The sequence below is a fragment of the Apodemus sylvaticus genome, chromosome 16 (assembly GCF_947179515.1).
Source record: "Apodemus sylvaticus chromosome 16, mApoSyl1.1, whole genome shotgun sequence".
Classification (NCBI taxonomy): Eukaryota; Metazoa; Chordata; class Mammalia; order Rodentia; family Muridae; genus Apodemus; species Apodemus sylvaticus.
The window spans coordinates 79,988,149-80,014,471 of NC_067487.1; the positions used below are offsets into that span (position 1 = coordinate 79,988,149).

Here is a 26,323-nt window from a genome sequence, read left to right on the forward strand (position 1 = left end):
TTTAAAAAGTGCCTAGGTTGATTGAGTTGCTTTGCTAAAAGTTCTTCAAGCAGGCTTGTCCTTGTGAACTGCTCCTCCCCTTCGAGCACTATTCTCTTCAGGGGGCCTAAAAGAATCGACTGAGGAGAATTATAGGGGTCGTTTAGTATGCAAGATGAACTAAGTTGCCGTAGGTAAGAAATCGTACCACCAATATTTTTTAATGAATTTAAGAAGACCAATTGCTCTAAGGAGCAGCTGTTATGGAACTGGTTTGATGAAGGTGATACAGGGCGGGGAGGAGGCGGGAGGCTGTTTCTCTCAGCTCTGCGCTCAAACAGAACTGGGGATCCAGGCTTTGTCTTTAGAATGTTCACCTTTTCCTCCAGCGTTCTCCTTCCATGGTTTCTCATTCCAACTCAGTCCTGGTCTTCTTTCCCTCCCTTCTTCCCCTCCCTCTCTCCTTCCTTCCCTCCCTTCCTCCCCTCCTTTCCTCCTTCCCTCCCTCCTTTCCTCCCCTTCCTCCCCTCCTTCCCTTCCTCCCCTCGCTCCCTCCCTTCCTCCCCTCCCTCCCTTCCTCCCCTCCCTCCCTTCCTTCCTCCCCTCCCTCCCTCCCTCCTTTCCTCCCCTCCCTCCCTCCTTTCCTCCCCTCCCTCCCCTCCCTCCCTCCTCCCTTCCTCCCCTCCCTCCCTCCCCTCCCTCCCTCCCCTCTCTCCCTCCCTCCCTCCCCTCTCGCCCTCCCTCCCTCCTTCCCTCTCTCCTTTCCCTCCTTCCCTCCCTCCCTCCTTCCCTTCCCTCCTTCTTTCCTTGTCAATTCATGGCTTGAAGAACAAAGCCCTCCTAAGTTGTAAATAGTGGTTACAGGTTAGTCAAAGGTTTAATGGTAGGAACCAACCATAGGAAGACCTCCAGGCATGGTGTCAAGCAGAGGAGAACAGTATACAAAGGCTCTGAGGTGAGGGTGATTTTGCTGTGTGTTGGGTATGCTGTGGAACAGGCAGAGATGGAGTGCTGGTGCTGGAGGAAAGAGGCATAGTAGTAGCACACGGGGACACTGGGACTGAGGAGTGTGGACGGAGGTACAGCGCCTAAGTGCTAAACACAGTAGCTCTCCTGTTTGTGACTTGTTCCTTTTAAGCAGATCATGATTTCTTTGCGGGTCTGGTTTGGCCATGTAAGGGACAGTCTGACCTTGCTTCCCGCCCCTGAAACGGAGCCAGCAGGGCCTCCGCAAGTGTTGATGATTGCTGTGGGCATAAAGCTTGTTTGTATATATTTTCACATTCCTTCTTCGAGGAACGTCCTATTGCCAAGATTAATGACTCCATGATAATCAGAGACAGGTACACGTCTGGGAGGTGCATCTGTGTCTCAGCAAAATGGTAGAATGCTGCGACCTCCGGACAGCAGCTGAGGTAGAGAAGGCTGTGGTAAAGAATGGTGAACACATGAATTTGAAAATATATTGTCCCCAGCTATGCAAAAATATAAGGGTGCAATAGGAATTGTATAAGGAGCTTCACAGATCTAAAGGGGCAGAGGCAGCTCCCCAGAGGCAGCTTGTCCTGAAGATCCTAAGGAAGGAGATAGAGAGAGTTAGGGAATGGTGATCACAGATCCGACCAACTGAGTTTACAAACACAGGTAGATTCCTGAATTCTTTGGCAAATGTTAAAAAAAAAAGTGTGGCTGTTATCTCTTCCTAAGAAAGGGCTGGATCAAGGGAAATCGATTCATAGGATAATCAAAAGAGCATATGGACTAATGACTCAATTGATATGTAAATAAAAACCTGGGCTTTTGATCTGCAAGAAATGAACTATCCAGACAGTTTTTAGATTAGCAAAAGAAAGCTGTCTCGACAGAACACAGAGAACACTCTGAAAAACTGTCTTGACCAGAACACATGCAAGCGCGTGCGTGAACACACACACACACACACACACACACACACACACACACACACACACACACACGTGGGGGGGGAGAGGGAGGGAGGGAGGGAGAGATGGAGAGAAGTGGGGAGGGATCTGTCTTGAGCAGAACATAGGCTTGGACCCACAATTTGACTTGGAGTCATTTGTTTCAGCGTTCCCAGACACCTCTTCCCTCAAAACCCCTCTCCAAGTCAAAGCTGCCTTTTGGCACTTCTTAAGAAACCAGCACACTTCTTTTCGCTTAGAATATCAGCTACAATTTGGATTTGAGATGTCCCCTAAGGCCCACGTGTTAATGGCTTGGTTGCCAGGGTGGCATCGTCAAGAGGTGGAGGCCTCTCTGGGAGAGACTGTAAGGATTCCTAGGCCACTGGAAATGCATCCTATGGTAAGACAGCTGACCTGTCCTCCTTCTCTTCTGTTCTCTGGATCGCCTGAAGACTTTTCTTTTTCTTTTATGCTGTGTTTAAATCACCTCAGAGGCAAAACCATGGTCCAACAGGTCACAGTTGGGAACCTCAAAGCAAACAAAAAAATCAAAAAGCCACAAGCTAAAATAAAACATTTCTCTTTATCGGTTGTTTGGCTCCGGCGTTTTGTTGCAGGGGCGAAAACTGACCAACAATGTCTCTGCAACTTTCTGGGCAGTAAATTTTTGTGTTTCATATTCTGACATTGAGTTGATTGAACTTTCACCCATAGAAAGAATGCAGGCTTAATAAATTCAGCACCATGTCTTCAATTGCTGTTTTTCCCACAGTGACTTCCTATTCTTCTGTATCTGAAACACCCAATGATTATTGTTAGTGAATTAATTACTTTCCCTAAGAAAGGGGTTAGGGGAATGAATTTTCATTTCAATGCCTAGGAAAAATGTCACACTCAGAGCAAGTGCACGTTGTGTTTGGCTCCAAACAATGAGTCTAAACAAGGAGGATGAGACTCAGGGAGGGGAGGACTAAGAAATCCGACCTCCAGGGGCAGAGCTTGAGACATCTCAAAGAGCAGAACAGACCAAGCCAACATGCTCTTTCCTTTTCCCAGTTTTGTTTTGCATTATGATTATCTGGACAGCTGGTTTGTCCTTTGGAGCCTCTGTAGTCTTAACTCCTGTTACTATGCTACCGAATTGAGAGCTCATGCCTGTTGGTGTCCACTCTAACCACCACTTCTAGACGCAGCACGGGGTACTCTTACTTTTTGTAGGACATGCAAGGGCATTTCCAGCCCCACGCAGATGGTGTACAAGAACGTTTTGCTAACGTTACCTTCGATACCCAGATGCTTGACGACTCTTATAATTCTGAATGAGACATTCTGCAACAGTTCATATTAACTAAGCGCCCCTGGATCCCAGTGTGTTATTTGAAACATATTCCCTTCTGGTTAGTTGGGAACGGGCCTAGGATCCTCCACTGGCCTCTCTATTTCATTTAGTCTTTCAGTCTGTTCTTACCTTTTTTCCCCTTTAAATCTGTTTTTAATTTGACCTTGCTTCTTTCATTAAAACGTGGAGGCAGGGGGCTGCAGAGATGATGCTGGTCTAGAGGACCCAGGTTCAATTCTCAGCACCCACATGGCATCTCACAACTGTCTGTAACTTCAGTTCCAGGGGATCTGTCACTCTTACACCTATGAACATAACATAAAATTAAATAAATTATTAACACAAAAAGTGGAGGCAGAGGATTGGACCAAAAATCTTCATCTTCTTCCTTGTTTGAAACTTCCCGTGAATGATGCTGCAACTGTCCTAATAACCCCCACAGCTGTTCCCACACCGGGGCCTTCATGTTTAACTCCAGGGTAAAATAATGACCCCCTCCCTGCCCCACGTACACATGTGTGCTATCAGACAAAACTTGATTCCCTTAATTCTTGAAGCAATCAGGAATTATTACAGTAAGCAATAAATTAGGTATGAGACGACACAGATGTGGCCCTCAACCCTTGCCTTGTGAGTGTGCATAGAGATACTGCCTTCATTTCTAGTAATTAATCAGTGAATGCTCAGAGTCGGACACTTGAAGAAGGGTTTCGATCGAAGGTAAAAGAAACACCCTTGTAGGCAAACAGGATTCTCCCTGGAGAGCAAACTGGGAGTAGCTTACAGCGGAGCGGCAGCGTGAAGTGCCCTAGGAGCAGCTCAGAAGTTCAGCGCCCAGGAGACTCTGCAAAGTGCTTGTGGTACCCGAGACAGTCGCCCCTGCATTCCGGCAGGTCAGCTCGGGGGCCTGACTGCTGGAAGAGTCCATTAGCCTTGGCCTACGTGGGGAGTTCATCACACCAGAGTGCGGACCTGGCTGCCCGCTGCGCCTGCTGCCAGGACCATCACCCCCGCTCCGCCGATCAGGTGAGCCCAGCCCCCGGGCCAGAGTCCTATTGGAGCAGAGGAGCGCTAGGGGGAGGGGAGAGGATGAAGTCTTAGGCTAGAAGGGACAGTGCGCGAAAGGATTAGCAGCGGAGGAGGACAGGGGCTTGCAGGAGGGCAGCGCCGGGTGTGAAGAGAGGCCCGGCGCCCGCGGGGACCGGAGGGCACGCAGATGTCGCTGACCTCGGAGCCAGGTAGGATGTGACTTGGGGTTGGTGCTGAAGGAACGCAGGGCGTTGGGCGGCGCGGCAGCGGCTCTTTGGCGGCTTCCCAGGCTGTTGCCGCTGCACCTGTTGCTGGAGGTGGGAGCGAGGGCGGCACAGAGGGCGGGCGGGCGGGCGGGTGGCGCGGTGGCGGTGGCGGTGGCGCAGTGGCGGGCTGCGGGTAACGGATCAGCAGCCTGGCGCCTGCCGCCTGCACAAGGCTGTGGTTTGCATAGCGGCTTCCAAAGCTGCCATCACAGAGAAGGGAAGACCGGGATGAGCAGAGCGAAAAGTTCCTATTTTTCTCTGTCTGCCCAATTGAAACACAAACTCTAGTTTCAAAGTTGGCCCGGAAAAATAATTGGGCAAGAACTACAGGTGATCGGAAGATAAAACTTCTTTGCGGTAACTTTAAAGGAATCTTGTTAATAATGTTCCAGATACCTATTGCGTCAGGGAATTTCAGTAAAACACATTGTTTTCAGTGAGTTTGAAATTAGCATAGAGAAATTCCATATGTATATAAACATATATCTTTTATATTTTAAATTTCCTGAACTATTCTTTATTTTCATTGAAGAAATAACTTTAAGGTGCAACATTAAGTTGTATATAACTTGTATAAACTAACATCTTACAACATCTATAGCCTTTAAAAATGTACATAATGTGTTTATAAGTAAGCTGCACATTCTTAGAAATTGGAATTAAGATTTTAATTCTTGACAGGAAAGGTTCAAACGATACCTTAAGTGATTTGGCACAGAGCATCACAACCATGTTCCTTTCCCGAACCGAAGTTTCCTTCTTTGTGAGTCATTTACTCAAAGAACTAGACCAAAGAAACAAAGAGAAAGCACATTAAAAAGACAGTAGACATTTGATCAGGACACAGGCATCAGACTTTAGTTCTGGGTGATTTCCTAGGCTACATAGTAAACTCTTACCCATTTACAAATATATTCTGAATTGTTACAATTAATGCACGCAATTGCACGTGATGGACAATTACCTCCCACTTCTGACACAACTTAAAATTACTTTGGACATGAAAATGTTCTTCATCATTTTGTTTCTTCACTTATAAAAATCAAGCTGTTTGTGCTAGGTGATTGCAAAGATTTAATCCAGCTAAAAGCTACATCACTCAAGATTTTATCTGTTAAGAAAAACAATGAATATATTAAATGTATCCAACAAAACTGAACAGTTAATTTCCATGATGAATATGTACAGTTCATTCCTTCGTCACAGACATTAGTTGTGAGTTCCGTGAAGCCCTTTATAAAGACCTTATTTGACATATCACCATCGTAAACTGAAGAGCAGTATCCCAAATCCCAGACAGTGACACTGAGGCTGGGAACTTTCAAGATTCTTGCTTCAAATCCCCAGTTAAGAAGACCCAATCAGCAGCCTTTCTTTGAGTGCTTTCAGACATCTATTATGCTGAATGTTAGGAACACCACCTACACCTCCTCTAGGCTGAAGGGATCTGACTGTACTGCGTCCACAGTGCAACAAGGCTAACTATGTGAGATCATCAGGTCTTGATGCCATCAGATACAGGAATAATGAGTTAGTTAAAATTCTCAATATTTAAGAAAATAATTTAGTTTTGTGCTGTTGAATTCATATTGTATTTGGTGTCGTATAATAATAATACGAGATATTATTTGGGACACAAATGTTTTTATAGAAATAAAAACAATTGTTAGAAATAATGTGAAGGATCAAAAGGTCATGTCACACCAAAGAATGTCAGCTGCATTTTTCCCTTGGAGGTAGCCATGCTCAAGACAAGGAGGGGCGATGTGCCGTGGGAGAAGGGGCTTCACGGCAGTTAGCTGTGACCAAAGGCTTTCTTTACATCCTCATGAATAGCTATGGTGTGCTGCTTCTGCCTGGTGTACACAGTATGCCAGGAATCCGACTAATCCCTTTACACCGATCAACTTTATAATTAACCACGAACTGTAATTTTAATTTCCATATGAAGAAACCAGGGTAGAAAGATCTACATCCTGGGAGAATTTCCCCACCATCTAAAACATGTTCTTTTCTTCATCAATGTGGATGGCACACATGAACTCCTGGAGTACCAAGAGAAACCTGTAGCCAAACTGGACTGACTTCTCGTCATTTGTGTGTAACTACAGTGGAACTGCTGAGAAGCAGTTAGGTCACATGTTCCATCTTCATTTTGGTCACCTGAGCAACCCCTTCATCTGTCGCTGATAATGGGTAAATGTGCTTGCTAATTTATTGTCACTCACAGATGCTATGTGTGCCCTGGCTGTATTGATGACCATTCATTAAAAAATGTCAAGGTTGCCTCAGTTAGAAAGCAAAGCCTGTGAGCACAGAACCTCTGTGCCTTTCTTCACTATCTATAGATGTAGCAAAGCTGTTGCCCAGTTGAGTCAATGCTTTGTCATTTGTCTGCACCCACGAACTATGCCAATGTTGAATGTATAAGATGTCTATGGTGGAGTCTCCATTGCTACTTTCTGGAGGGGCAACTCAGTGGCTCACAGACCCTGCAGATGTACTGAGGTCCTTACACAACCTTGTTAGGTTATGGAATAGTCAAGATAATGTGAAATCAAGTAGCAAGTTCAAACAGTACAATGAATAAACGTCACTGCAACCTTCCTCATTCAAACACAGTGGAGAAACCCACCCGGGAGGTGCCTTCCATCCCTAAACCTCTGTTGAGTCGGGGTGAGAGCTCAGTGCTTTGTTGAAACCATTTATGCTTTCAAGTTCCACTTCATTTTACCATCTGTCATTCCCAGGCAGTTTGGATATATCAGTGCAAATGTTTGTTGATAAATGAAGACAAGCATATCACTAGCAAACCATGCCAAAAGGAACAATATGAGAAATTGATTTCTCCACCTGCTTGCGCAGGCAGATTCTTTGTATGTTGGGAGGGCTCCCCATCAGCTGGGTTGACGGCCACACAGGAAGCCGCTGTACCCCGGGTCTGTTGGCCTGATTGTGGTGTAGCAGAAAAGGGTGGAGCTGGGGACCCTGGAAGCCGGTCGCACAAAGGCTGTGCTTTCCCATTCCACTGTGACACACTATCCACTTTAGAATGTGCTAGACCAAGCCCCTCCCCCGCGCTGGGCAGGTGGTCACAGGCCCTTTTCTTGTGCAGTCAGGCATAAGTCTGGCTCTACCTCCAAAGAGGACACGGTGCTGACCGAGTAGTTCTCACTCACTATTCATGGTTTTGAGAGCCTAGAGGGAACCCTTCGTATAGTCGGGAATATTGGCTGTGGAGTAATTGTCTATAAATGAACTTTGACACAATACAGAATTATTAAATCATAAAAGGAGTCTGAATTCTCTTAAAGAGAGGCAGTGAGAGCACTTTCCATGTACACACAAGTGTAATAACATTGAGAGGGCGTTTTTAAAGCGTGCTTTTTAAAAATTAATTTCCTGAATTTGTTACCGAATTTTTTTCCCTAGGTGAATTTCCTCAGTTTCTATCACATACTTGAGAGCAGAGTCTTTTCATGTTTTCTTTATTAGAGGCTTAGCATGGCTTTGAGCCAGTGGTCTGTTCACATCTTGGTGCATCAGCGGATTTGAAGTGCTGAGGGAGGCTAAGTGAATTTCCCACATCTTAAAGGTGATGGAAAGAACTACCTTTTATGAATAGATTTCAAATAATTCTCAGCAAGCTAAGGGTACAGACGTGGAGTAAAAATGCATTTCATTCTCTGAAGTACAAGGTCCCCTGTCTGTCTTTGGTTTTCCTGAAAGGCAATTAGCATTTCAACTAGCCCACTTGGTTACATGCTACCAAGTACTTGGGTTTATAATTTGCTGCTCTGTCTGAGGCCTTGAGTACTTGGTCTTATATAATCCTCTCCAAGTAGCCTTCTCTCCAGCATCGTTATTGTGGCTGGTCTTAAATAACTCAACAGAGTTTGCCTTCAACTGTAGGGCGCCATAGGAGAAGGAAAATGAAATGCCAGGCTACAGAGGAGATGGCTGTAATTATAAATAGCCACCTTTACTTGTGACACAGGTTGGAAGATATAAAATAGCCTTCTATAAGAAAGCTAACTCTAGAAAAGGCACTTGTGTGTGTCCTGGTTAGTTGTTAATCTCTGTGTGCAGCATGCAACACAAATAGAGGGGCGTTCTGCCATTATTGAGCTAGGATGACTGAAAATTAACAACGAAGTCACATTTTTTTTTTAAAAAAAATACTAACTCTACTATCTTTATGCAAGAGCTATTTTCTGTAAGTGTGTATGAGTCAAAATGGAAAGACTCTTAAGTGTTCCAACAAGTGAACAATGCTCTGAGGAAAATTTTGAGAAGATTTAAGGTTTTGAGTCTCTGTGCTAATTGGAAGGAGGATTTTGCTAGCTTCTTTAGCCATGGATTTTGATAATTTGGTAATACTACTATGCTCCACCTATATCCTCACACCCTCTGTAGGAAACGCTGTATGTGTGATAATCCTTTTGTGAGGATGACCAGAGTGATATTAGTCTTTAAGCAGTGGGACAGCCAGTAGGTTCTGCTTATCTGCGTGTGCACCACTGCATTTGCATGTTTGTACTTATGCAGATTATTTGGAGATAAAGTGATATCCTTACTCTTCAGATATTGACTAGCTGAAAGAAAATATAAAAATGTTGCTTTCCGTAGGATCCCTGCAGGTAATCAATATATTTTTAGGAAACCCCATGAGATAGTGGAGTTTTTCAGTCTGTGCTTAGAAAGTTCTCTCTGTGCTGCCTCAGAGCTTTGGCGAGTTAGTTGGTCAGCTGCTGTGCTCCCGCTGCTGATGGAGATGTGGATGGAGAAGGCTCCACTAGTCAGTCAGGGTTGGAAATGGAGAGACAGAGCAGAGAGCATGCTGACTGACAGGCCAAGGAATGTGCTCGCTCGGGAGTGCATCAGATCAAGGCACAGACTCCAGAGCATCCAGGTGCCTTGTCCCAGACTTGTTATTTGAATCTTTTTTGAACTGTTGAAGGAAGCAGAGGAGACACAGGGAAACACCCACTTTTTAAACACTGATAATTTACATTGATTATGTTTTGGTGTCTAGCCTCTTTCATTTGGCATGTTTTTCAGGAGACACCTGTATGTTTTCCTTAATTGCGAAATAGTAATCTAGTATGGGAATAGAGCACTCATTTGTCATTTACTAATCGATGGGTATTTTGTTCCTTCTACTTTGTAACTATTGGTCTGCTGTAAGATCTCAGTTTTTATGGTGATATACTTATAAAAGGTTATTGTTGATTGGTCTGTGTTTTACTTTTTGAAGAATTGTTGGCAGTTAGGAAAAGTGTGTGTGTGTGTGTGTGTGTGTGTGTGTGTGTGTGCACGCACTTGCGAGCGCGTGCACGCCATTTTGCATTCCTTTTTTTTTTTTTTAGCAACCTTTTTTTTGGTAACCTATGGATATTTATTTCTTTCATCTTTGCTAAAGGTTTTTTTTTTTTTAATTTTAGGCATTCTGTTAGGTATAAAGTGTGATTTCCTTTGATCAGTTTTGATCAGTCTCCCAGATCAATAGTTACTTTTTTGTCCATGCAGCTCATATCTTATTTGGGGAAATATTTTTCCAAGTCCTTTGCCATTTTATAATCTTGGTTATTTGGTTACTTTTATAGAATTGTAGAAGTTAATGGAGAATTTTGGAGAATTTCTTACCAGATATTACACTTGTCAATGTTTTCCGTCAGTGTACACACTTCCATTTTTACTTTCTTGCTAGCGTCTTTGTCCTTTGGGAGCTGGTGACAGAGCCAATATGTCGACGATTTATGCAGATTTTCTTCAGTTCCTTATGCTTTGGTATCCGATCGATCCATAAAACCATTTCCTAACCCAAGGCCTCAGAAATTTACTACCAGGATTGTTGAGTTTTACAGCTTTATCTCTTACTACATTTTGTGTTAAGAATTTGGGGCTTAACTACTTTTATTTCCATTTGGGTGTACAGTGGCATTTGTTGGGTGTACAGTGGCATTTGTTGGGTGTACATGACATTTGTTGGGTGTAATGACATTTGTTGAACAGATTATGATTTTTATCCTCCTGAGAAAAACCACTTAAGAAAGGCAGCTGTGAGATTATGCTATATACCTTATTCACACTTAATATGATTACAGATGTGACAGGGTTAGTGCCCATCACCTGCCCCAGGCTCCTCCTCAGCTGCTCCTCTTCTTCTTCTTAGAAAGGCATTTCCTCAGAACCGTCTCAGCCTCGAGGCTGCCCCTTTTATTTGTTCCTTCTGTTAGACTTTGTTGGCTGCCCTGGGCATCACAGAACTCTAACCTAACAACCACAGTCAGTTATTAAGCTAAGTATGTGCCGATCTCTGCAATCACCCCACAGGATTGAGAAGAACAGAAACAAAACTAAACAAAGAAACCTTGACCCCCAAAAGAAGCAAACACAAAGCCATCACCGCCAGCAAGCCCATGTTTCCTGTGTGTCATAAATGCTGTTGTGGATTCTATGCATTTCTGTTGTGGGAGCTTTACGGGTAGTCCTTAATTTTTTCATACAGATTCAGTTTGCTTTCCAGTGCCCTTAAACATTGCTTTGAAAATCCTTTCTCGAAAGGAAAGCTATGAGAAAGAAATTCTCATAGTTTTTGTTCATTGTGGATTATTAATTTCATCTTTTATTTGAATGGTATCCCCCACCATGCATGACGGTCTGCGTCATTCTGCACTGTGTTCCTCAACATGGTTTCTCACGGAAGACAGATGTACACAGGGTCTTTTTTGTGATCGTGGCTTGCACTGCTGGCAAGTGTCTGTCTTTGGTGCTTCTTGAAGCTGAGTGCTGGTTTTCTAGATGTCTGCCGGTCTCTTTGGGTTCACCTTTATGGAAATTCGCAAAGCTCTTCACCCAGATCCTTAGCTGACATCAAACTGTGACCCTCTCAACCAAGTTCTTCAGTCACTCGGTGACACATCTTTTCTCTTTCTTCTGGAGCTCTAAGAGTTTTTAGTGTATTTAATATTGTACAACAGGACCGAAGTAATTTATTTTTCTACTTCGATTTTCGATTCTTAAGATTAGATAATTTTCACTCATCTTCAAGTCTAATAATTTGCTCTGCTGCCTTTAAGCCCAACATCGAAGTCTTTTCCCTAAGGTTAGTTTATATTGTTTACTTGTCCCTGAGCCTGGATGTTGGCTGGAGTTTCTATTTACATGTCTAGTATGTTCTGCTGTGGTTGAAAACTGGCCATCTTAAGTAATAAAAATTTAAGTTTGTAAATTAGTTTTTGAAGTTGAATTTCTAGTGAAATGGTATTGTATTTCTGAACTTCAGAATTTCTATTTTCCTTTCTTTGTTTTTTTAAACAAATGACTTTTAACTGTTTATTCTCCATTTGGTGAGTGGAATGACTAATTTTGGTTGTCATCTGAGGTAGGGGAAGTCTCCATTGAAGAATTGCCTCTATCAGATCCACCTGTGGCCATGACGGTGGGGAAACAGTTGAGCCCACTGTGGGCTGTGCTGCCCTGGGCAAGAGGTTGTATAAGGAATGGGATCCAAAAGGCCAGAGTGGGCAAGTCTGCAAGCACGGTCTTTTGCAGTGTCTGCTTCAGTTTCTGCCTCGACGTCTTGTTTTGGGCTCTTTCAACCTGTGTAGTGAAATCAATCCCTTTCTTCCCAAAACTGGGTGTGGTCAGTGTTGCTCACACCCGCAGGAAAGCTGAGCTGCACATTAACACGTTGTTCTCATGTACTCTAGTTACATGATGGCTTCCTGAGCCTTAGAAAAGGGCGTAGATTGCAGATTTGTCCTTTTGATGGTGTCCTTTGCCTTACAGAAACTTTGTAATTTTATGAGGTCCCATTTTTCAATTCTTGATCTTAGAGCATAAGCTATTGGTGATCTGTTCAGGAACTTTCCCCCTGTACCGATGTCCTCAAGGGTCTTCCCTAGTTTCTTTTCTATTAGCTTCAGAGTGTCTGGCTTTATGTGGAGGTCCTTGATCCATTTGGATTTGAGCTTAGTACAAGGAGATAAGGATGGGTCAATTTCCATTCTTCTGCATGCTGACCTCCAGTTGAACCAGCACCATTTGTTAAAAAGGCTATCTTTTTTCCACTGGATGTTTTCAGCCCCTTTGTCGAGGATCAAGTGGCCATAGGCGTGTGGGTTCATTTCTGGATCTTCAATTCTATTGCATTGATCTACTTGCCTGTCACTGTACCAATACCATGCAGTTTTTAACACTATTGCTCTGTAGTATTGCTTGAGGTCAGGGATACTGATTCCCCCAGAATTTCTTTTGTTGTTGAGAATAGTCTGCGAAAAGATCTTCACCAACCCTACATCCGACAGAGGGCTAATATCCAATATATACAAAGAACACAAGAAGTTAGACCCCAGAAAACCAAATAACCCTTTTAAAAATGGGGTACAGAGCTAAACAAAGAATTTTCACCCGAAGAACTTTGGATGGCTGAGAAGCATCTTAAAAAATGCTCAACATCATTAGTCATTAGGGAAATGCAAATCAAAACAACCCTGAGATTTTACCTTACACCAGTCAGAATGGCTAAGATTAAAAACTCAGGAGACAGCAGGTGTTGGCGAGGATGTGGAGAAAGAGGAACAGTCCTCCACTGTTCATGGGGTTGCAAATTAGTACAACCACTCTGGAAATCAGTCTGGCGGTTCTTCAGAAAACTGGGCACATCACTTCTGGAGGATCCTGCTATACCACTCCTGGGCATATACCCAGAGGATTCCCCAGCATGTAATAAGGATACATGCTCCACTATGTTCATAGCAGCCCTATTTATAATAGCCAGAAGCTGGAAAGAACCCAGGTATCCCTCAACAGAAGAATGGATGCAAAAAATGTGGTATATATACACAATATTCAGCCATTAGAAACAATGAATTCATGAAATTCTTAAACAAATGGATGGAGCTGGAGAGCATCATGTTAAGTGAGGTAACCCAGTCTCAAAAGATCAGTCATGGTATGCACTCACTAATAAATGAATATTAGCCTAGAAAATTGGAATACCCAAAACATAATCCACACACATCATATGATGTCCAAGAAGAACAGGGGAGTGGCCCCTGGTTATGGAAAGACTCAGTGTAGGGTATACCAGAACAGGGAAGTGGGAAGTGGTGGATGGGGAACAGGGGGAGGGAAGAGGGCTTATGGGACTTTCGGGGAGTGGGGAGCCAAAAAAGGGGAAATCATTTGAAATGTTAATAAAAATATATCGAATTTAAAAAAAAAAAAAAGAAAAGGGCATAGAACTGATGTGGTTTTGATGTAGATAGTCCCACATCCAGGCTGTTCCCTAAGGTTAGGTTATATTGCTTACTTATCCCTGAGCCTGGGTGTTGGCTGGAGTTTTTATTTACATGTCTAGTAGGTTTTGCTATAGTTGAAAACTGGCCATTTTAAGTAATAAAATTGTTTGCTTTAGAAATCAGAATGACCTGGCTGTTTTCGTGGATTTTTGAATTAATTTTAAAGTGTCTGTTCTTTTCATGGGTAATCCCTATGTCTCTGCTTGGTTGGTTGTACCAGTGAATAACTGGACAGAGATTTCCTGAAATTCCCCAAGAGCAGTAGGGCTCCATTTCTGAAGAACTCTGTGAGTGTGCTTGGTGTTCACATTACAGCTTTACCTCAGACGTCACTGTCTCTTCTCAGAAATCCAGTCAAAGTAAGAGATTTGGTGCTTCAGAGGATTGTCATGAGTACGCGTGCAGCCCTTGGGTGCTTGTGTTTGGTCTTCAGGACTGTCAGAGATTGCTGAACCCCGAGGCAGTGAGCACTCACATGTTCGTGCACACACAGAATAGAGGGGAAGTTGACATCCGGCGGGGGGGGGGGGGGGGGGGGGAGGGGGGGCTTTTCCTTCTCCAAAGAGAAGGGGAAGGGGAAATGGGGGGAAGATTTGCAATGAAAGGGTACTGGGAAGAGAGGAAGGGCTGATATTGGGTTGTAAAGGGAATAAATAAATAAAACTAATACTAAAAATTTAAAAGTTTAAAAATAGTATAGTGATTGTTTTTTACTTCAAAGTTTTGCCTTGGGGATTATTGGAATTCTTTCCTGTTCCTCTTTTGCTTTCTTGATGTGAATTCCATTAATCCTCAATAGCATCATTGTAGGCTTTTGGTAGATCCCTCCTATACATTAGTTCTTTAATAAACCTTGGCTCATTTTCCCTGAGAAATGATGTTAGAGACCAATCTCTGGGCATTGGTGATGTTTATTACTACTGTTTCTAAGTCATTTCAGTGGGAACAAGCCAGGAAACATTGTGTGCTTAACCCAGTCATGAGATGATAGCACTGCACATTCGAAGAGGCTTTATGTAATTCCTTTTCTCATCCATAGTCATTACTTGCTGGATCATATAATACCTGAAACTCCAAAATTACATAGCGCAGTGAGCAAAGTATGGCTCTAAAGTCTATATTCTAAAGCCAAATAATTTGGTTTCAACATGATACTGATATTATTGAAGAAGCTAAGTGAAATACAAGCTTACTTTGCAATTGTATTTGCTGTTAGTGTTACTCTGTCAAAGATATTGAATAGTGTATTCTGAAGCTACTAGAAATATGTCTGTGATTATACCATCATTTGATGCACCCTTGTGGCTTTTTTTGTTCTGTTTTTTTGTTCTGTTTGCTTTCTAACTTTTATTTATTTATTTATTATTTATTTTTTACTTATTTACTTTACATCCTGCTCACTGCCCCCACCTCTTAGCCAACCCCCCATAATCCTTCCCCCATGCCCTCTCCCCTTCTCCTTTGTGGGGGCCTCCTGGGTATCCTGTCACCCTGGCACATCAAATCTCAGTGACACTAGGTGCATCCTCTCCCACTGAGGCCAGACAAGGCAGCCCACCTAGAAGAACATATCCCATGTTCAGGCAACAGCACTGGCTCCAGTTTGTTTAGGACTGGCATGAAGACCAAGATGCACATCTGCTACATATGTGCAGGGAGGCTTAGGTCCAGCCCGTGTGTGTTCTTTGGTTGGTGGTTCAGTTTCTGATGCCCTAAGGGTCCAGCTTAGTTGACTGCTGGTCTTCCTGTGGGGTTCCATCCCGTCTGGGCTTCCCAGTCCTTCCTCCTATTCATCTACAAGAGTCCCCAGGTTCCATCCACTGTTTGGCTGTGGGTGTCTGTATCTGTCTGAGTCAGCAGCTGTATGGTGCCTCTCAGAGAGCTGCTATGTTAAGTCCTGTGTGCAAGTGCAGTGTAGTAGCATCATCAATAGTGTGAGGGAGTGGCGCCTGTCCATGGGATGACTCTCAAACTATGCCAGTCACTGGCCGGCTCTTCCTTCAGTCTCTGCTCCATCTTTGTCCCTGCATTTCTTGCAGACAGGATAAATTTTGGGCCGAAACTTTTGTGGGTGAGTTGGTGTCCCTATTGCTCCACCTGGGTTCTTGCCTGGTTACAAGATGTGGCCGTTTCAGGTTCCATGTCCCTAATGCTGTGCGTCATAGCTAAAGTTACCTCCGTTGATTCTTGGGTGCCTCCCTCATCCCAGGTTTCTGTCTTGTCCTGGAAATGCCATCAGTTGGAGATTTCCATTCATTGTCATAGCCATCTGGCCTTCTCTCCTGTTCCTCCACCCACCTGACCCCGAATTCATCGTTCCCCTCCCCACCCAGTTCCCTCCCTCCATCTGCTTCTTAGGACTATTTTATTCCCCCTTCTAAGTGAGATCCAAGCATTCTTGTTTGGGCCTTCTGTCTTGTTTAGCTTCTTTGGGTCTGTGGAATGTAGCATGGGTATCCTGTATTTTATGACTAATATCTACTTATAAATGAGTACATAGCATGCATATCCTTTTGGGACTGGATTACCTTGCTCAGGGTGATATCCTTAACTTTCATCCATTTGCCTGCAGAATTCTTGATTGTCTTTGCTTTTAACAGCTGAATAGTATTCCAACTCTATATGTATCACATTTTCTGTTCTATTCTTCAGTTTAGGGACATCTAGGTTGTTTCCAGTTTCTGGCAATCACAAATAAAACTACTGTGAACATAGTAGCGCATGTGTCTTCGTGGGATGATGGACCATCTTTTGGGTTTATGCCTAGGAGTGGTATAGCTGGGTCTTGAGGTAGAACTATTCCAGTTTTCTGAGAAACCACCAACTTGATTACCAAAATGGTTGTACAAGTTTGAAATCCCACCAGCAGTGGATGAGTGTGCCCCTTGCTCTACATCCTGTCTCTTGAGTTTTTGATCTTAGCCATTCTGATTGGTGTAAGATGGAATCTCAGAGTTGCTTTGATTTCCATTTCCCTGAGGACTAGCTACTGAATATTTCTTTAAGTGCTTCTTGGCCATTTGAGATTCCTCTGTTGAGAATTCTGTTTAGCTCTGTACCCCATTTTTAAATTGCGTTATTTGGTTTGTTTGTGTCTAACTTCTTGAGTTCTTTATAGATTTTGGTGATTAGCTCTCTGCCAAGTGTAGGATTGGTGAAGATCATCCCCCAATCTTTGGATACTGATTTGTTCTATTGGCACAGTCCTTTGCCTTACAGAAGCTTTTTCCGTTTCATGAGGCAGGCTCCCTTTATCAATTCCTGATCTAAGAGTCTGAGCTATTGGTTTTCTGTTCAAGAAATTTTCTTCTTTACCAATGCTTTCACAGCTATTTCCCACTATCTCTTCTATGAGATTTGGTGCATCTGGTTTTATGTTGAGGACCTTGGTCCACTTGGACCTGATTTTTCTTTTCTCCATTTTATGGTTTTGGCCTCTTTATCAAAAACCAAGTGTCCATTGGTATGTAGGTTTCTTTTTGGGTCTTCAATTTGATTTCATTGATCAATATGTCTGTCACTGTTCCAATACCATGCAGTTTTTCATTACTATTGCTCTGTAGTACAGCTTGATGTTAGGGATGGTGATTCCTCCTGAAGTTCTTTTATTGTTCAGGATTGTTTTGGCTATCCTGGGTTTTTTGTTTTTCCATATGAAGTGGAGAATTGTTCTTTGAAGAATTGTTTTGGAATTTTGAAGGGGATTGTATTGATTCTGTAGATTGCTTTTGGTAAGATGGCCATTTTTACCACGTTAAACCTACCTATCCATGAACATATGCCCTTGTTTTTGTTTTCTTGGTTTTGTGTGTGTGTGTGTGTGTGTATGTGTGTGTGTGTGTATGCATGTATGTTGTTTGATGACACACATGCTCATGCAATACACAATTATATTAACACTTCAGAAGTCTGTCTATGAAGAATCATTTTCCATAGGGGAGAAAACAGTGGATGAATGAAAATAAGAACATTTTTCTAAAGTTTTAATATTGAATCTATATAAATATGTCATAATATTCAGAAAATAATGATTAGATTAAAATGTTTTTCTAACTGAGATAGCAAATATTCTTTTGGCGACCTGAGTCAGAAGGAATTGGAGAATTGGAGAATTTAAGCTTGAAATGTAGATTTGAAAACTCTGTTAAAACAGAGTGAGTGTGAATGGGGAGATCAGCCTATCATTGGTGTCAGAAGGAAGGATGAAGGAAAGGAGGCCTGGCACCTGGTGAGTGAGCCTGGCACTGGGCAGGTGAGAAGGGACAGGACTGTGGTAACCAGGAGTCAAAAAATGAGCCCCGAGAAGCAAATGATAACTGGTTCTTTAGGCCATTGCTGATTGCTGTATTGCTGTCATATATATATATATATATATATATATATATATATATATATATATATATATATATATTTATATTCTGAAGTTCTAGTAATGCAATTTAGAAGAGGAGATATATGAAATTGGGTGACCATGAAATGAGAGAGTCTACATTTCAAGAGAAGTTCAAGTAAGTCAATTCATGTTAGCTACCTAGCAGTGGAACTAGATTTAGATGAAGAAAAAGGAGGATGTATTATTAAAATTACCAATGTGAGAAATTACTCAATTCTTAGGTGAAAGTCAGAATAACCTGCACTATCAGTTTTGGTGAACATAGTAGTTACTTCAGACATAACGTGACAACTAATTTTGATTTATATGTTTATCAGTTATTTTTAGTTTATATTTACACCAACATTAATTATTCTCTTTAATACATCTGGACTAGGGTCACAGGCAATCTCAAATATGTTGCCAAGGCAGATGTGGCTGCTGTGGGGGTAGTGGCTGGGACATGTCTATGTTGACACAAAATAGAGTCAGGACAAGATGGTGTTGTTACCTTAGTCAGTTATTATCTTTAATGGTTCCAAGCCCTCAGAGAAAAATGACAAACACTTTTTTCTTCAATATTTGTAACTGTTCTGGTTTTCCAGCACTCACATGGAGAGGTGGGTCTTCAGCTCCCGAGATCCAGTGTCCTTTTCTGGTCCCTGTGGGCGACCACACACATATGCACATGCTCCAACTCAAACAAAAATGTACTCTCATAACTAACGTTAATATTTGAACAAAAAAGAGAGTAATTTAGCCCAAGTTTCAGGAAGGATGGAAGTGTCAATTATTAGGAGAGAAAATGAAGTCAGAGAAGTTGGTATAATGTCACTGTGTGGCCTTTGCGAATATCAGGCACACACATGTGTGGTGCGCAGATATGTCATGCAGACAAAACACATATAAAATTTATAAAAGAAATAAAAACTTAACTATTCTTTAAAACTTGGCAATAAGCCACATAGATATAGCTTGTTATTTTAACAATTTACCCAATTATGTCTGTCATATTTCCACTTATATACTGCTATTGAGAAGCTGGCATCTGTGTGATTATCTCTTTAAATAAGAATGGTATCATATTATGAGCATTTAGTCATTCTCCTTATTGCCCTTGCTATCAATCATCCCTTGCCTATATTTAAAATAATTTCAGTGACTTCATATAGTAATTTACTTATGAAAGTATAGCTGCAAAAGGATTATGTACTCATGCTAACAGATTACTGACAGAATAAATTTCTCACCTTGAACTGCAGAGTTTTAAACAAAACAAAACAAAGTGCCCAACTACAGGTTGGCCAAAGGAGAGGCTAACTGCTAGGGCCTCCGGATTAGTCTCTGGAGTTGGTAGTGAACCTTTTCTCAGCGTTTGCAGTGAGTTCTAATTTCATTTGCTCAAAATGTATAATGTCTTGCTTCTGGAAGCACCCGTGGAGAGGGTAGCTTATTATTATAATTTTTATGATTTGTATGCATTGATGGGCAGGTGTCTTAGGTATTGTGCTAACATTGTTAGAAGCATATTGTTAGAAGCATATTGTTTCAATAGTAGATTTAATTCCGCATTTTCTGATGAGGAAAGAGCATTAGAAGCACAAGGAAGACTTAGAGATGTTTATCCACTGGCTAAGATTTAATCTCGGCAGGGTGAACTCAAACAAGTAATTCCATGTGTAATATATTCTTTTTCTTTGAAACAAAAATCATTGATTATTGATTTAGAATAAGACTAAGCTCAGGGCAGAAGACTGAACGAAAACTAAAACATGACATTGGAAAAAGCTTAAAAATATTTAGTATTATTACTACTATTCCTATTTCTACCATTTATTTTGTAATTATTAATTGTGTGTATGTGTACATGATATATGGTTGTGCAGAAAATAATGCACAACTTTGTGGAATCAGTTCTCACATACTCCACAAGCACACACACACACACACACACCACACAAAGAGAGAAAGAGAGAAAGGGGGAGAGAGAGCACAGAGACAAGACAGGATAAGAGTAGTAGAAACAATATCTCAATGTGAAAGCAGGCTCACAAATGCAGGCAATAGATTCTTCATTGGAAAGCTTGTAGGAATTCCAGTTTTGGAGGTATCCTTTGGAGGTAGGAAAAAGGACATTTTTGGGTACAGGAGAATAAAGTCTCTCAGTTTGAAAGCTTACAAGTCGACAGTGAATATGATGGATATTCTGAGGCAGTGAAAAAAAAATGAACATTGTTTTCTCAAATGTCTTGTTAGACGATTCATTTTCTTGTAACTGTTCACACGTTAGTGCAGGAAGAGTAACTGGAAAGTGAAAATTGATCCATAGACAAGTTACTTTTTTTATTGAGACAGAACTCGTTAAAGATGAGATTCTGTTTCCAGATCTTGAATCTAGTCATGTTTCCTACAGTCTTTTCAGGCTTTGGACAGCAGCAGGCCGGTCCCGGAGAGCGTGTGTTCTCAATGCTCTTGAATAATGCGTGGATGTCCGAAGCGCCAGACACAGCAGTCCCACCCACAGCTCCCACTCAGCTTTTCTTTAAACTCAGTGGAACTGCTGTGCGTGGGATAGGGGCCGTTTATGGGCCCGGGGGCCTGATGGTGGCCCTAGAGAAGGGGCGCAGACAGTGGAGTGGGAGGCCCACTCTTAACTGTGCCAGCAGCAGCTGGGCACAGTGAGGGAGGCCAGCCACAGCCCACAGCGGCAAGCCTGGGCAGGTGGCGAAGGGCAGCTTTCAACCTGCTGTAGGGATGCAGAGACCTCTGGAATTGCACAGCGTGTAAGTGGGGGAACTTCAAGGAGAAAATTGGGATTTCCTGTCAGCATGGTACATGGCATCCTGAGTATTTAATTTCATTGAAAAATGGTGGAACAGTTGTTAAATGGGCCCCATGGATTATAGACCATGGAGGTCTAATAATGAATACAGAATTAACTGTCAGTTTTTATCGCACTGCAGCTTGTAGATGCATGGGTGTAGGTCGCTCATCTGTTGGTCCATGAGTAGCGTTTTAGTGGGTTATATCCATGAACAAAATGGACTTCCTCAGCAGCCGTCAGCTGATTAGTTTCTTAGGGAGGAATGTGGTTTCATGGGCCATAGGAGAGCAACGGGAAGGGGCAGTAGATTTGATCAAAGCACATTACATGAATGTATGAAATTCTCAAGCAATAAAAAAATTAACAGAAAACTGTCTAGAAAAAGGTAGTCATGAAGATTTGATGAAATAAGGAATGCAACACTTTACACAGGGCTTAACTTCCAGGAATCACTGATTGAGTGCGCGCGTGTGCGTGTGTGTGCGTGTGTGTGCGTGTCCGTGTGTGTGTGTGTGTGCATGTGTGTGTGTGAGTGTGTGTGTGTGTGCGCGCGTGTGTGTGTGCGTGTGTGTGTATGTGTGTGTGAGTGTGTGTGTGTGCGTGTGAGTGTGTGTGTGTGTGCAGGGCAGAAGAGGGTAACAGATCTGCTGGAGCAACAGGCTATTGTAAGCCACCTGATATAGGTGTTGTGAACTAAACTCAGTTCCCCTGAAGACTAACAAGTGTTCACAAGCACTGAGTCATTCTCCAGTCCCTGACATTTTTTCATTCTCCTCTCTCTGTCTCTCTTTGTCTCTCTGTCTCTGTCTGTCTGTCTGTCTACCAGCTGCTCTGGAGTTGGGAAGCCTGAGGTCATTCTTCACAGAGACAGATGTGCTGGACGAGTGTTGCAGCGCTGAGCTGAGACGGCAGTCGTCTCTCAGTTGCTCAGTGTGAGAGACAGATGGCGGAGCCGTAAAGGGTTTGTTGTGGTCAGTGCCTCAGACCTCCTGGGTGCAAATGTCTGTAGTCTACACTTGGCTTTTATCAGTTTTAAACTTGTTGAGGTTGTAGAAGTCACCCCGGGAATTGATGGTGTTCAGACATATTTAGTTCACTTTGAGGCTCTGTTTTAACAGGATTTTGTTGTCCTGGTGCACTGTGAAGTTGGAAATTAACTAAAGGGACTGCCTGTCTAAGCAGGCAGTGTTCGAGGATGGCACCTCCCGATGACAGAAGGTGCTGTGCTGCGCGAACCAGCACTTGGCCTAGTGCACTACCAGATCACATGGGCATCACAGGCAGCCAGTGCAGATGATTCAAGAAATTGTTTTACTTCAACAAAACAACAAAGGAAAAGAACAAAAGTTCTTTTAATAATTTCATTGTTAAGTTCACATTATATAAAAATGGAAGAGATGTCCAAAATAGTAAATAAAAGACCACTTTTTACTGAAAATAGAAAAAGAATTTAAAAAACAAATAAACAAATGAACAAACAACAAACAACAACAAAACCCAACTTGGGAATAAGGGAAAACACAATTCTTCTAACAGTCCTTTTTCATAACAAATTTACATTTTTAGGATATCATACGATCAGGAGCTGTGTTTGTCCAAAATAGAGATAATCCACAGCCATATATGGAATAAAATCAGATTTTTAGTAGGCAAAGAATAATGAAGAGTATATAACTTCATGATTTATAAAACTTGCAAGTATTACAATAAATTGGACTGAACTGAGAATCGATCATTGATTAAGAAAAGAGAACAAAGGAACAAAACCATGGACTTCTGACTCAGTTGAAGACCAAAATATCTGGGCAACATCAGCAGGGTACAGATAGGGAAGGAGAAACCTGGGTCCCGGAGCCTTCAGCCAAGGTCACAGGTCACTACAGAGTTCTACCATTCAGTTAGGTCTTCAGCATGGAAACTGGTTCAAACCAACAGCCTGTTTGATCTTGTGGGGAACAATGCAGAGGTTAGAAGGCAATAGATGATGTTGTTAGAGGTTTTACAATTGCTTCAGAAACCTGATTGAGCAGTTACTGTAGATACGGGATATTGAGGATGGATGGACAGTAAGAAGCATCGATTTCTCCCAGAACCTGTAACCAAGGGACAATTAGAAGAAACAAGGAGGCTTGGCATACAGGGCTCAAGAGAATTTGAAGAACAACAACAAAAGTTGGCAAATCTGCAATTGGCAACCTTTAGCAACATATTTTTATGAACATGTGATCATGATCCTGTATTCTGCTAGGTTTCTCTGCATCCCCTGCATCTTCAGATTAGACGCCACTATGCAGTCATATATATTGGAATACAACCTCAAAGCATCTGGTATGGTTTTTAATAAATGCATGGAATACATGGTCTTGACTTATTTAAAAGAAAATAGCTAGGATTTTTAAGGTGATTATGGAAGAAAGGCATTGTCCTTAAGGGCTTCCTTCTATGGTATAGAGGAACAAAGAAAAATGAATGTTGGCAGTGGAGACCCGAAAACTTTCAACTCACTGATTGGGCTCAGCACCATCTTCATGTGGATGGCATGAACCATTGGTAGGATGATGAGTGACAGTTTCACCAGCCTATTGCCTTCTCCCAAAACCCAAACTCCAGTCTAATTTGAGAAAAGCATCAGAGAAATTCCAGTTGAGATACATGCTACAAATACCTAGACAGAATGCCACAAAAATGACAATGTCATAAGAAAAATCTGAGAAACTGTCATAACCTTAGGTATCTAAGAATACACAAGACCTGTTTTCTTATTTATATATATATATATGTATATATATGTATATATATATATATATGTATATATATGTATATATATGTATATATGTATATTTCTAATATATCTAATATATTCAAATAATATCTAATATATTCAAATATATCCTGGAAGAGAGGGAAAGTACACAAAGCCTTATAAAATCTGAATAAAATTCTATATTCAAATTGTGTTACATATTCTTTCTTGTTTTATTTTAAAAATGACTAACAAACATTTATTTTGAAAATTAAGGTAAAAACAAACCAGTTCCTTGTAAGATGATGGTTGAGTTTGAGCACATTGTATTTGCTAGTGGTTTGCCTTGGAAATCCTGGTTCACTTTTGTTTTTCAATACCCACTTTTGCTGGAGCCCTGGAAGAGGCACACGCAGATAGATACAGACTGTAGTTCCTAATACTGGCAAGTTTGTTTTTTCCTCTTGGCCATTGGCAGTTAAGTTTGGTTATCTTCTTGACACTCTTTACAAGAGGGAACCTCAATAAAGGAAACGTCTTCATCGGATTTGCTGTCAGAATCTCTGCAGGGCATTTTCTTGATAATTGCTATGGCAGGGTTTAGCACGCCACCAGCACCGACATTTCTAGATGGTTAAGCCTGGGCTGTATAGAAAGGTAGCTGATTCTATGCCTGGAAGCAGGTCAGTAAGCAGGGTTCTGCCGTCATCTGCTGTAGCTCCTGCCTCCAGGTGCCTGCCTCCAGGTTCCTGCCTTGGTTTCCTGTCTTGGCTTTTTTTGATGATGGATTATAAACTGTAAGCTAAAATAAACTTCTTTCTTCCAAGAAAGTTTTAGTCAGTGTTTTATCATAGCAACACAACACAAACTAGGACAGCCAAGATGGATGCAGCAGGGACGTGGGTATGCCCAGTGTCTCCAAGCTATTCTTCACCTGTGTCTGTGCCTGCTGGGGTGCACTCCACACACTGATCTGAGGTCAGGGTGCTGATGCACATCTATAACAATCTCTATTATACTATTGTTTGAAACACAGGCTTGCATTGGTTCCCCTGCTGTCAGATTTGTGGGTTCCCCATGCTCCCCATTTACCCCAAGCTTCTGTTTATTGTGATGTTGCTATGATGAGTGTCCTGAGTCAGGATAGTGTAGGATGCAGTGCTCTTTGCATTTGGTCTCTTGACTCTGGAAACTGAAGGTCTGAAACCTGACTACATAGTTTGCAGGGTGAGGATGCCCCCTCACCCCCCATGACTGTCCTGGTTTCCTGGTGTTGCAGCTACTCTTTGTGATTGGTTTTGATGCAACTTATGGTCCAGCATGTGTCCAAACTGGGGATATGCAAAGACTGCATTAGAAATCAAGGCTGGCTCTGGGTTTCATCACTACGTCCTATTTAGAAGGTCTCTAAGGACCAACACCCCAGGAGCCCTCAGTGTTCCAGAGAGGCTTCATGGTATCTGTGGTAGGATGCCTTCTGAGCCCTGCCAACAACGCTTTCCACTGTTCTGTAAAATCAAAATTCTGGGACGATGAAGGATAGTGATAGCAGCTTGTGAGCTGCTAGTGTATGTGTATGTGTGTGTGTGTGTGTGTGTGTGTGTGTGTGCATGGATGTCTATAAAAAATAATTGTACCTTTCTATGTGAACCTGGTCTGAGGAGACATTGGGAGGCTACAGCGAGAGAAAATTCTCTGCCAAAATAACGGTGTGCCCTGTGACACTGTGAAGAAATTTGGACCTCGACTGTCATAGGCCTGATGAATAAAAAATAGCCTGAGAGTCTTTTTTCTTTTTTCTTTTTGATATAGGCTTTCTCTGTAGTTCTGGTGTTCTGGAACTCGTTCTGTAGACCAGGCTGGTCTTGAACTTGGGAGTCTATTTTAAAAGAGGTGATTTCATATTTTTCAAAATGATTTATTATTTTTTTTTTGCATGTTCCTGCACGTGTGAATGTGTGTGCATGTGTGTGTGTGTGTGTGTGTGTGTGTGTTTGTGTGTGTAGACAGAGACCAGAAGAAGGTCTCTTGGAGCCGAGGTTATAGACCGTTGTGAGCTGTGTGACACGGGTACTGGGAACTCAGCTTGGAGTCTCTGGTGGATTAGCATACAGTTATTCTTCACTGCTAACCATCTGTCCAGGGCCTGATTTCACCTTTCAATTCTTGCCAAAAGTGACCTTCTGTGATCTTTTTTATAGACACAATCTGTACTAAAATGTATTCCTTTGGGTTGAAGCCTCCAAGTTCACCATGTTTTTCTTTTCTTTACCTTCGGTAAGCACAATCAAGCTCTCCAGGAAACACAGGTCTATTTCTAAGTAGAACTGGAGTATTTCCAACAACTAGATGCAGAAGAGACTCCAGAAGAATTTCAGGAAGAAGTCACTTTTCTATGTAGACGTATTGGATCTCAGGGGAGAAACACAAGTTTTATTTCACTGGCACTGATTAGAACTGTGCTGAACGACCTCATTTCCAGAAAAAAAATCAAAATGTATGTGAAATTATCGGATTACTGTTTATGAAGAGTTATAG

The 26,323-nt window shown here is 42.1% G+C and overlaps 1 protein-coding gene across 1 annotated transcript in view; it reads left to right on the forward strand.

The window, feature by feature from the left end:
- The first annotated feature begins 10,284 nt into the window (after positions 1 to 10,284).
- The window catches only part of Adgrv1 (adhesion G protein-coupled receptor V1), a 535,393-nt gene continuing 519,354 nt past the window's right edge, over positions 10,285 to 26,323 (forward strand). The window contains exons 1-4 of the mRNA XM_052159654.1: positions 10,285 to 10,328; positions 14,162 to 14,309; positions 18,000 to 18,098; positions 20,604 to 20,853. Of these exons, the coding sequence (XP_052015614.1) occupies positions 10,285 to 10,328; positions 14,162 to 14,309; positions 18,000 to 18,098; positions 20,604 to 20,853 (541 nt within the window). The remainder of the gene's footprint in view (positions 10,329 to 14,161; positions 14,310 to 17,999; positions 18,099 to 20,603; positions 20,854 to 26,323) is intronic.